Here is a 12,504-nt window from a genome sequence, read left to right on the forward strand (position 1 = left end):
CCGCATTCTGATTTATAATCGAACTTTAGATTTTTTTTTTCATTAAAAACACGGTTTAAAAGTTTACATAGCATAAGTTTTGTTTAGATTTTTTTCCCTTTATGACCGATCTCTAAAAAGACAAAGTGATCAGACTGCGCCCTCTTCTGTAGTATTTTTCATTCGCAAATTACAAAATTGATATTTTTGATGCTGTACGCATGGCTAACTTTCAAAAAGATGTTTTAGTTTCATAACTTACAGTGAAATATGTTGCACCAACGAACCAACACTAATGTGCTGCTTAACTTTTTGAAACACATGAACGGCTGAGACTCACTTGAGATTTCCCGCGTCCTGATGTCTCTCTGCGTCTCCTGATGTTTCCCGGGAAATTTGGAGGGATCCAGAATGTCTGCGATGGAAAAAGAGGTTTTTCCCAGCACTGGTGAATTGCCAGTTTCTTCATGCATCCTGACAGTCGCTTCAAGAGCAGCAAGTAAGTGAGTCCTGTGATATCTGAGCATCTCCATCTCCTCAGGTCGCTTATATCTACAGCTCAGCTCAGACAGACGCGTGTAAAATCAACATGTTAAAGGATCTCAGCGAGTTTAAACCAAGCCCTCAAACTCCTCCTTTACACGCTTTAACATCTGAATGTGTCTCAGTGGGCGACACGCTTCCTTTGCCATTTATTGCCCTGCATCTGGTTAAAATGTGCCCTTTTCTGAAGAGCCGTGTAGTGTTTTGTACCAGAGCTTGTAGTTATTTGCAATTGTGTGATTTTACGGTGGTCGAGCGCGTGAGAAGCTGTTGTGATGCTAATTAATCGACTAAAGAAGATGTTTCCAGAAGAAAAGTACTGAGGTCTCCGGAATAGCCTGTTAAAGTTACTATTCTGGCATAGCATGTAAAAGAATGTTTTAAATAAATAAAAATGTGTATATATAAATAAAATGTAAATACTGTGTATATGTGCGTGTGTATATATATATATATACTGTATATATATACACACACACACACACTGTAATAAAATTTGACATGTCCTATGTCCCAATTCAGCCTGTGATTACTGCATTAAAGATGTGGAACATCATTTGCATGTTAGGAAATAAATATTTTATTATTTAGATTCAATAATTCAAGTGACTGAATAAAAAAGGAATGCATTTGAATGTAATGTATTAATATATACTTTTATAATTGAATATCAAAACCAACAGATATAAATACATATCAGACACATTTTTCTTAAAAAAGAAATTGTGCATTTTGATGCTCTGGACAAAACTGAGCAACAGTTAAATATTTCAATACAACATAATTGTATTTTCACCATCTATACCTTTACGTATGCGTTACGTTTTGTATATATATTTTAATCATTTTGTGTATTCATGTGTATTTGTTTTAATTGCTATATCATATTTTATCATTTAATACAATAATTTAAAATACATTTATTTTTAAAATAATTAAAAAAATTAAATACAGATACAAAAATCAAATACACAAATTGTTTTGTTTTTTTTTGAAAAGAAAATATGCATTTAGCTCCTCTACAACTGAGCAACATTTAAACAATACAATACAACTGAATGCAAAATACATGTATTTTCTAATTTATAAAGCACTTTAGAAAAGCTTTATATATATAGAAAAATATTTGTATCATTTTGTGTATATTTATGTGTATTTGTTTTAATTGACATAATATTTGTGTTAAAATATATTTTTTTAAATAATAAAATATTAGTTTTTTATTCAAACCAAAGATAAAACTGATAGAAATAGACAGACAGACTCTGTGCATCTGCTCTGCACAAAACTGAGCAACAGTTAAGCATTTCAATACAATATAACTGAATGCAAAATGCATGGATTCTCTCATTTAAAAACATTTTAGGAATGCTTTAGACTTTGTGTAAAGTTATGTGTATTTGTTTTATTAGCCATATTAACCTCTTATGCATGCAAATAAGGTTTTTTGGGGGTAATTTAATGTTTTAATGGATCTAAAGCAGCAGAAAGTGTGCTGGTCTCCGGCGGGATGAGTGTATGCTCAGTAGGAGCCTCCAGACAAAGGCCTTATGATGCTGTAAATAAAGGCTGAAGGCTCCAGAGGTGGCCCTCGGCGGCAGCTGCCAGCCGTCAGCAGCATCTATACTGCTGGTATTCACTGCTCGAGGCTTCGCCGGCCCACCGGGACAATTAGCAGATGTCACCCGTGTCTGTGACCCTGCCTGACCTGTGCCTTTGTCCCGGCGGTGAGGATGAGGAGGAGTATCAGCGAGGGGCCTTCAGCTCCATCACACAGCAGAAGAGCTCCAGCGCTGCTGCTCAAAACACATTAACCTTATTAACCTGCACTGCTTCTGTCTTACACTCTTTTGAAGTTGAACTCATATAAATGATTGACCACCGCATGGGTCACCAAAGTGGATTTTAATAGGCCTATTATTTCAAAAAAGGCTCGAAATGAGCTTGAAATGCTCAAATATGTGGATTTTATCCTGTTGGATACATAATCTTGAACGTTTCATAATCTGTTTTTTTAAACATTTTGTTATGATTTGCTGTTAAATGAAAAGCTACTGTGATGCTAATTAATCAATTAATTAATCATAGCCTTCCGGAAGAAAAGTACTGATGTCTCTGGAATTGCATGTTTAAGTTAACTAATATAATATAATATAATATATTATAATATTTATTACTATTACTATTTATTTAATAAAATATTTAATTATATATTTGTTACATTACTTATTTTTATTATATTATTTAGTATATATTCAAATTAAATATATACAAATTTAAAAAATAATATAAAATGTGTGTATGTAATCTATCTATCGTTCTATCTATCGTTCTATCTATGCTTTTCAATTTAGTAACAATTGAAAAACATTTAAGACACTTGTCTATTTATTTCATAAAATATTTAATTATATATTTATATTACATAATATTTAACTTTTATTTAAAAATGAAAAAATTAAATTGAATATATTTTAAATTAAAATCTGTTCTAGGGATTTCTGTATTAAAGACTTGGCATAATGTCATGTGCAGGTTAGGAAATATTTATTCCATCTGAAAACGATCTTAAACATTCGGTCATCTTTGTTATACAACTTTGTCCTTGATGCTATACTTTGTGCTTGCACTTTGTAATTTTTGAAGTGTTTATTGAGAGTAAGGGTCGTCGTGTCTGTACCTCACAGATGGCCAACAATAAAACACGACATGTATCTGAACAATCCTCTTTCCATTCCATCAGCAGGCCTAACAACAGCCCAGCACATCATTGTCCTGCACTTTCACACAAACAAAGGGGCGCTTTAGTGGTAATGGATGTTTAAAGCGTGTTTTACAGGTTTACGATGGATTTGATGTCCACGGTGCACTGAGAGAAAGAGACACTGTGATTTGTGGGAAGAGTTTGTTTGCATGTCGTTCAAGCATCTGTCCTTACAGGAAGAAACCTCACAGTTCTGCTGTAAACACTCCTGAGCCGTTTACTACAAACACAAATAAATCAATAAGACAAATAATCTCATTTTTTAAGACTGCTGCAGTGATGCATTACAGTGAGAGAAAATTGTGTTAAAAATGCAATTAAGTCGTTTTAATAAAATGAATGAATGAATGAATAAAGAAAGAAATCAAAAATACCTCTCAAAGTAATGGTTTTGTTAAATAAAGTGTTACAACACACTTTGAGAATAGGATAGTATAGTTAGTATTTATATGTTTTTTTATTGGTTAAAAAAGGCTATTTTTCTTTTTTAAAATATATTTCACTAATCATTTTAGTTTACTAATAATAATAAAAAAAATAGGTTTGCCTATACAGTAAACAAACAAACAAATCTGAAATGGTTGAAGGCTGCTGCAGTGATGGTTTTGCGTAAGACAAATTATCAGTGAAATTATTGGTGATAACAAACAACTCATGGTTAAAGAAAAACAGCATTCTTAGATAAAACATTAAATATCTCTACTATACTATAGAAAAAAATCAAATAAAAATCTATTGGAATAGCCTACTATACTATACTATACTATACTATACTGTTTTCTACAATTCAGGCTATTGTAACACTCAATAGCGTAGGATTTAGTTGGGACTTTGGGGACATGTCCCTAAAATATCCAGCGACTGCTAAATTGTCTCTAGCAATAATTTTGATCAAACATTTAAAATAAATGTGTATGTAGGCCTAACCATTGTTGTTGTAATTTCGACCGCATCTGAAATAGGTCACCCCATTGATATTACCTGAGAAGTTAAAGTAATTACGCAAGAAAACTATTTCAAAAATGTTCATTTAACATGTGCAGGGTTCGTGAATCATGTGATTCAGATTGGAACTTCGGAGCGGGTTCACGAATCATTTCGCGAATTGAATGATTCACGATATGTGCTCCAAAGTCCTGATCTGAAATTATGGTTTGCGAATCATTATTCAGATCGGGACTGTGGAGCGTGGATTGCAAATCATTTGGTTTAGATCGGAACTTTGGAGCAGGTTCACAAATTTTTTGATTCATATCGGAACTTCGGATCGCAAATCATTTAATTTAGATCAGACGAACTTCGGAGCGGGTTTGTGAATCTTTTGATTCAGATTGGAACTTCGGAGCGTGTATCGCGAATCGTTAAATGATTGAATCGTGAATCATGTGATTCAGATTGGAACTTCGGAGCGGGTTCACGAACTGTTAAATGATTGAATCGCGAATCATGTGATTCAGATTGGAACTTCGGAGCGGGTTCGCGAATCGTTAAATGATTGAATCGCGAATCATTGGATTCAGATCTGAACTTCGGAGTGTGCGGCGAATCATTAAATGATTGGATCGTGAATCATTTGATTAGATCGAAACTTCGGAGGGCGTAAAAAAAACATTGACTTAAAAGTTGACTTAAAAAAAACATCAAACCATTAAGGCATTACAGTTAAAAGAGAAAACCATGGTTTTATTATGTATACTTGTATAACCACAGTTTTACTCCAAATACCATGGTAAAAGACTATGGTTAATTTGTGGTTACCATGGTTTGGTGTGTTTTTTTTAAACCATGGTTTCTTTTCAAAAGGGATGTGTTGCCAGGTTAACAAAAAAATGTAATAAATTTACACCTTAAGAGCACACAAAAGATGATTATAAAGATACAGTTCTCATTGCTTTAGGATTAACAGAGCTTTGGATAGTTTCCACGTACTTGTCCTGATCAACTCTAAATAAAAAAAGAGAGGTTTAGAGCCAGTAAATGTTCATTTGTGTAGGCCTATGTGAAATTTAACTAGCATGAAACACAAATTAAATTATATTTTCCTATGTTCTCTTTTGAGCAATCAAACAATCCAAAGAAAAGGTTGTCTTCTATTATGTCCCTAACAATTTCATAATCAATCCTATGCATAACCCTTCTTAACAAGCATGCTCTTCTTAACACTTGTAAAACAAATAGTTTTTTTTTTTATTATTTAAACTACAAAACGTAGCTTAACAAAATAATAAAAACGTAAGGAAATTAAACTTAAGGATGGATGACTAAATAAATAAATAAACAAACACGCACGCACACACGCACAGTTGTCCTGCAGGTGTCAGTGTGTGTCTGAGCACTGCGTGAATCACGGACAGTTTGGCCGCGATGAAGCCGCCGTGTTATCGCGAGATTTCAACTGTTGTCGTTATTCCAAAGATGGCGGCAGAAGCGGGATCTGTGCCTGAGAGAGACACAGCAGAAGGGTGAGAATCAATAATAACATGCTTTAATCAATGAAAACACTGATATTAAGTAATTAGAGACGTGATCAGATCTACATCGCACAGCTGTGATATTAATAGCGCTGTTCAGCACATAAACACAACGCCACAAGCAGTCAAGTGTGAGAATGAAGTGCTGGGTTTGCACGATCTCTTTCTTATTTATGTGCTGCTTGATTGTTTTGTTTCGCTGTGATGTGCAATTCTATTCATTTGATGTTTACATACTGAACATACTGAGATTGTTTAATGTATTTTATCATGATTTTACCTTATTTACCGTAAAGGTCCTTGCCAAAAAAAAAATCGTTACTCTGAGTATGAGTTTCGTTTCATTAGATCTGACCACAAACATGGAGACTGAGTCGTCCAGTGGAAAAGAGACTATGGTATGACCTTTTACACATGATGAATCATATGCAACATAAAATCAGACCATCTGATTTACTTTATTAACAAACATTTCTGCTCTTATTGTGAATGATTTATAAGTGGATTTATCTTATATATATGTTATATAATGATTATATTATTATTCTATAAAAAAATATAATGATTTAATATGTTGTTACTATAATAATTTATTATACAGGTATATTTAAATATAATTTTATATCATTTAAATTAGCCTTTAGTTTTAATTTTTTAGTTTTCTTTAAGTAGTATATTAATATTTTGAATTAGCCTTTTTTTACTTTTCATTTACTTTTTTGTTATGTAATTATTTTTTGTTTTTTTTTATGTTTGTGTATAACAAGTTTTATTTAAATTGTAATTTTAGTAATTGTATTACTTCAACTTAAACACATTTATTTTGATTAGTTGTCAAAGCAACATTTGTCATTTTTGCAACATTTCTTGTTTTTTACGTTTGTTTTTCATCTAATATTTATATTTTTTGTTTAATCACTATTTCAATTAATTAAATCGTTTTATTTTTAGTTAACAATTATTTTTAGTTAAAATACTGCTTCAGCTTAATCCTTTATCAAAATCCATTCCCTATACATAAGTATAACATTTTGTGGATAGAAAGTCCTAATATTTTCAAAATACTCATAAATCCAAGGCACTCGAGTAGTGTGAAAAAATTAAAAAGGCTTTATTCATACCCTGATGAAGGCGAGTTAGCCGCAACACGTCTGTGCACAAATGTGTTGTTTTTACATTTACAGCCATGTGAATAAAGGCTTTGTCATTTTTTCACACTACTCGAGTGCCTTGGATTTATGAGTATTTTGATGATACAAAAGAAAAGAGCACCGATTTATGGATTTTTACACCCCAGCAGCAGCAGTTTTTTGCATAATTTTGAATGTCCTAATATCTTGTTTCTTTTTGAATGTCTTGGATCACTTGGAAATATGTCACATTACAGAAGTCAGATGACTTGAGAATGTGCTGTTTTGTATTGACTTTCAGTATAGCGTAACATTGTGTCTGTGTGTGTCGTCAGGACACGGCGGGTGACAGTTCGGAGGCGGCGGATGCTCAGACGGGGTCTGGAGACGATGAGAACGGCCGTCAGCTGGGGGACGTGGAGCTGCAGTGTGCGCTGTGCATGAAGTGGTTTACGGCGGACACGTTCAGCATCGACACGGTGTACGTTTGTGTCCTGACGCAGATGGACGGGTGTCTCGCGTGCATGTTCTTACACTGTCGGTTTGTTCTTTCCTGCAGAAATTGCCTGCCGTTCGTGACCAATTATGTGTTTCACTGCAATGTGTGTCACCACAGCGGAAACACATACTTTTTGAGGAAACAAGCAAGTGAGTGGATCAGTTTGACTTGCTGAGTTAGTGAAAACTTTTGCATGCTGCTGTTTGAATTGTTACGTAGGTGTTGTTATGCAGTATGTACTTGAGCTGCACCATTTGGAGAAAAAAAATCTAATTGAGTTTTTTGGATAAAGATTGTGATTTAAAATGGCATTTCAAAAAGAAAATTTTGTTGTGCTTGTTAGTAAGGCTGTGCAGTTTTGGCCAAAATTTTGTGATGTATATCAGTATGGCTTTGATATTATTATTATTATTATTTACCCTGATCCTAATTAGTATTAATATTATTATTGTTGTAATTAATATAATTACTACTTGTTGTTTTTATTAAATATTATTGTAATAATTAATGGAAATTACTAAATAAAAACAAATGTTATTTTATAATAAGAAATTACATAATAATGAGAATAATTTTAGTTTACATTACAAATGTAAAATTAAAATACTTAAATTCAAATCTGTCTTAATTTCTTTCATTTTCAAACATGAAACCAATCAAATTTTTTTTTATAATAACAATACGATTATTATTATTATTAATGTTGTAATTATGTACGTTAATTGATTATGAGAATTACTAAATAAAAACAAAGGAAATATTTATTTTGCAATTATTTTAGTTTACATTACAACTGTTACGATACTAATATATGTCTTAATTTCTTAATTTTCAAATGTTAAACTATCAAACTTTATTATTACTGTGATAATTGCTTATCTTAATGATAAAAATTGCTAAATAAAAACAAAAAATATTACTTTTGCAAATTAAAAAATATAATAATTTTAGTTTACAACTGTTACAATACTAATATTTATATATAGGTCTTAATTTCTTCATTTTCAAATCATAAACATCACACTTTTATTATTATTATTGATTATAATAATAATAATAAATATTATAATTATTTTAATTAATCAAATATAAAAATTACTAAATAAAAACAAAAGTAATATTACTTTAAAAAGATTGATATTTGCACTAAACGATTTCGGTTTTATTGAAATTGTGTAGCTCCGGTATCTGCATTGCATTCAGCACATCGATTTTTTTTCCCCCCATCGTCTTCATTGTTTAATGGTTTTATCCACAGATCTGAAGGAGATGTGTCTCACTGCTTTGGCAAATCTGACATGGAGGTCCAGAACTCAAGAGGAGCATCCCAAAACAATGTTCTCTAAAGATAAGGTACGCTTTCCGCTGTAGTTAAGTGAATGCAGTGCCATGTGTTTAATGTGTGGTTTCAGTGCTATTTGTTCTCTTGTGAAGGACATCATACCTTTCATTGACAAATACTGGGAGTGCATGACGACCCGCCAGAGGCCCGGCAAACTCACATGGCCAAATAATATCGTCAAGACTATGGTGAGTCATTTGAAATCACTTGATTCCCAACCTCTTTTCCTTTGTGTCTGGAAGGTGTTTTATAGAGCTTTATAAAGGCTTGACTTGTGTTGTTTGGACTCAGAGTAAAGAGCGTGATGTTTTCCTGGTGAAAGAACATCCAGACCCCGGCAGTAAAGACTCTGAAGAGGACTATCCCAAGTTTGGCTTGCTTGATCAGGTGCAGGACACTTCAGAATCACACACAAGTTCTTAATATCATGAAAATCTGACATGCTCTTCATGCCAGAGTCTAGTATCTCTTAAACATATTTTATTCAATTGTGCTTTTTAGGGTCAATTAGGAAGTTAAATTACTCCGCAAAAACTCTCAAAAGAAATGAAGTCATCGACTCTGAATCTATTTTAGAGTTTTATTTAAAATACATTTTAAATAGGTTTTTAAATCGCTCTTTAAACTTGTTACTCAACTTGAAAATAGCCAAGGAAGCTGAAATTCAAACACCAACCAGCTAACTTTTATTTTTTTGCATATTGCTAAAATGTTTGACAAGCAATGATAATTTTTGCAAATAGCATTGTTATTGTATATGTAAAAAAATTTTTTTGCAATTTATTGTCTTAACTGTTAGGTGTCTGATCATGTAATTAGTCAAAATGGAGATGCTGAGTTGATATTACATTGTCATGTAGTGGGTGAATTTTGCATTGTCGCGCAGTATACTGTAATAATTAAATTACAGTATTATGGTACATGTTGTTATTGTAAATGGATACTAATAAAAACATTTCAAACAAAAAAAATTCTAATTAAAACAAAATTGTAACTGTTGAAGTATGAAAATTAGTAAAACTAAAATTAAAATAAAGATATATATATATATATATATATAAATATTTGGAAAAATAAAAGTCAATAAAATGATAAAAACACATAACAGAATTACTAAAACTTAAACTGAAAATATAAAAATAAAATCTCATTTAAAATATGAATAAATACTTTCATGTATAATAATAATAATACTAAAATAACACTGGTACGATAGTACTTTTTTTTTTGTATAATCCTAGTGGTTAATATTGGAATAAAATATTAGCATAATGTGGGGTTTATACTGTATATTTTTAGAATAAAATATGAAATAGTGTGCAGTAGGCAGCAGTTAACAGTAGAATGCCATTGGTATGTTGCAGGTTTAATGCAATGAACAGTTATTTAGCATTTTAATCCAGTCTCGGAAGGCCATGTCAAATAATGAATCAACGGGATGCATTGTGGGATACAGAGTTCTGCACCTTGTGCTCTGGTTGTGTACTGCAAAAATTCATAGGTCATTTGTATATTTTACACATACTGAAAATGTATGAAAAAAAAATTGGTGGTAAAACAATTTTCACTCAGAAACTGCTTGTAAATTTCACAAATAATCACAAAAAATGGCAAGCAACCCATTCAATTAAACATGAAATCTTGAAATACAAAGATTTTCTTGTAAAATGTACTCCAGTAATGCTTTATTTACAACTCCATAAAAGCATTTTTTACAGTGTATTTTGCAATTATGAACGTACCCAGTTTTTCATTGTACTTATCTTAAAACGTTTGTTATGGCATGTTCTGTGTTTGGTTTTCCTCAGGATCTGGCCAATATTGGACCGTCGTATGACACCCAGAAGCAGATTACGGCTATCACGGGTGCTGGAGGGTTAAATGGTAAAACTCACCTCTAAACTCCAGAAATGATTAAAGTTGTATATTTGATCCCATTGCTGAGGGAGTGTCTTTTAAAGCTGTGCGTTGTATTCCAGGTGGATCGACTTTTTCAGGTGAATATGGAGTGTTTTACGTGTGGAAGGCTGATGTTTGGTGCTCCTGTAACTTGCCCTCGCTTTGCATTGATCTTTGCACTCTTGATTGACTTGCTGCAGCACTAATTCATGTTTCTGTGTGCTTGCGCCCCCTCTCTGAAATCTAACCGTCATGGCTTTTGTCACATATGAGTGGACTGAGGCGTATTGTTTTGAAGCTTAATCGTGTTTGTCAAACGCTGTGGCCTTTAGATTGAACTCGATCCCCGGGCTGCTCTGCTGCAAGCGTTTGGGCTTTAAGTTGATGTTGGATGAATCCGGCCGAGGTTTGAATCTCTTTCTGTCACAGGTGGGCTTCCTCCAGCTGCTACAGGTAAAGGCCGAGGAGCCAAACGCAAACAGCAGCAGCAACAGGACGGAGCCACGGCTGGAACGGCCAAGAGAACACGCAGGTACGACAACAAGCGCATCTTAAAGTCACTATGAAATTAACATCCACTCTATTTTGTAAATGCATGTTATTGATCTTATTGTGAATGATTCATTTGTGCATGTTTTATTGTTTCTTTGTTTTTTTGAAAATCAAAATCATCCACTGCAAACTTGAAATCATTTTTGAGTGTGATGCCCACATATCGAGTTGTCACCATCCTACATGTTTTTTTTCCTGTTTTGATCCGTTATTCTTGAATGTACGTCATACAATGGATGAAAAGATCTGTTGCTTTAATCATCCTCCTCATGCATATCAAAAATAGATTGAAAACATGAACTGAAACCAAGCCAACCAACAATTTTTTAGAAATAAATGTTTTTTTTTGTTTTTTTTTTAATTTTTACAATTTTTAAAATATTTAAACAAAGCTTTTTAAGTATTTTTAAAATATTTGAATTTTTTAATATAAAGATATTTATAATATAATTGGGGTTTTTCACCCAATTTTTGGCCAAGATTTCTTCAGTTAAATCCCCAAAATAAGTAATTTAGAACAAAAGACATTTAGTTCAATTTTAACTTGTATAATGAGATCTGATTGTGTTTTACTCAGTTTTACATGCTAACATACAAATTAAGATTTTTTTAGAATGTAAAAACGTATTAAATTAGTAGAATTTTAAATATATTTTTAAATTGTTTTAAAAAAAAATATTTAAACAACTTTTGAAATATTTAAAACATTTAAAAATATTTGTAAAATATTTAAAACCTTTAATGTTAATTTCAACATTTACTAATACATTATTATAATCAAAATATGTATCTGTTAATATTATTTAATCAACTTGAATTAACATGATCTAATAATGAACAATTGTGCCAAAATAAATAATTTAGAACAAAAGACATGTAGATCAATTATAACTGATTGTGTTATATAGATCTGATAAAATAGCCTAAGATGCTGACATGGCATTAAATGAAAATATACTACTACTATATAGATCTGATAGTGCTTTACTCCGTTTTAGTGACCCGCTGTTCTCAGCGCAGCGCCTGCCACCTCATGGTTATCCTCTCGAGCACCCCTTCAACAAAGACGGTTACCGCTACATCCTAGCTGAGCCGGATCCCCACGCTCCCGACCCGGAAAAACTGGAGCTGGACTGCTGGGCCGGGAAGCCCATCCCTGGAGACCTGTACCGCGCGTGTCTGTACGAGAGAGTGCTGCTGGCGCTGCATGACAGAGGTACATGTGTCATCCATAACATCTGACCTACAGTGTTGGCCAAAACGATTAGAACACTAGTATTTTCAGCAGCTAAAAATGGTTTTAAGTCAGTTATTTCTATCTTTTG

The 12,504-nt window shown here is 32.6% G+C and overlaps 2 protein-coding genes across 5 annotated transcripts in view; one reads left to right on the top strand and one right to left on the bottom strand.

The window, feature by feature from the left end:
• pnx (posterior neuron-specific homeobox) overlaps nt 1-452 on the bottom strand; it is a 934-nt gene extending 482 nt beyond the window's left edge. Inside the window, exon 1 of the mRNA XM_016456780.1 lies at nt 320-452. Within this exon, the coding sequence (XP_016312266.1) occupies nt 320-452 (133 nt within the window). The remainder of the gene's footprint in view (nt 1-319) is intronic.
• Nucleotides 453-5,653: 5,201 nt separating this feature from the next.
• The window catches only part of LOC107665793 (set1/Ash2 histone methyltransferase complex subunit ASH2), a 12,852-nt gene continuing 6,001 nt past the window's right edge, over nt 5,654-12,504 (top strand). For 2 of the 4 annotated variants that reach the window (XM_016456818.1, XM_016456822.1), the window contains exons 1-11: nt 5,654-5,758; nt 6,099-6,155; nt 7,223-7,368; nt 7,447-7,535; nt 8,645-8,739; nt 8,821-8,916; nt 9,020-9,115; nt 10,537-10,612; nt 10,690-10,725; nt 11,057-11,159; nt 12,178-12,395. In XM_016456818.1, the coding sequence (XP_016312304.1) occupies nt 6,120-6,155; nt 7,223-7,368; nt 7,447-7,535; nt 8,645-8,739; nt 8,821-8,916; nt 9,020-9,115; nt 10,537-10,612; nt 10,690-10,725; nt 11,057-11,159; nt 12,178-12,395 (991 nt within the window). In that variant the 5' untranslated portion in view covers nt 5,654-5,758; nt 6,099-6,119. The remainder of the gene's footprint in view (nt 5,759-6,098; nt 6,156-7,222; nt 7,369-7,446; nt 7,536-8,644; nt 8,740-8,820; nt 8,917-9,019; nt 9,116-10,536; nt 10,613-10,689; nt 10,726-11,056; nt 11,160-12,177; nt 12,396-12,504) is intronic. The other 2 variants (XM_016456820.1, XM_016456821.1) reach the window with 2 other exon arrangements.

This window comes from Sinocyclocheilus anshuiensis, unplaced genomic scaffold, assembly GCF_001515605.1.
Source record: "Sinocyclocheilus anshuiensis isolate Anshui unplaced genomic scaffold, SAMN03320099.WGS_v1.1 scaffold743, whole genome shotgun sequence".
Classification (NCBI taxonomy): Eukaryota; Metazoa; Chordata; class Actinopteri; order Cypriniformes; family Cyprinidae; genus Sinocyclocheilus; species Sinocyclocheilus anshuiensis.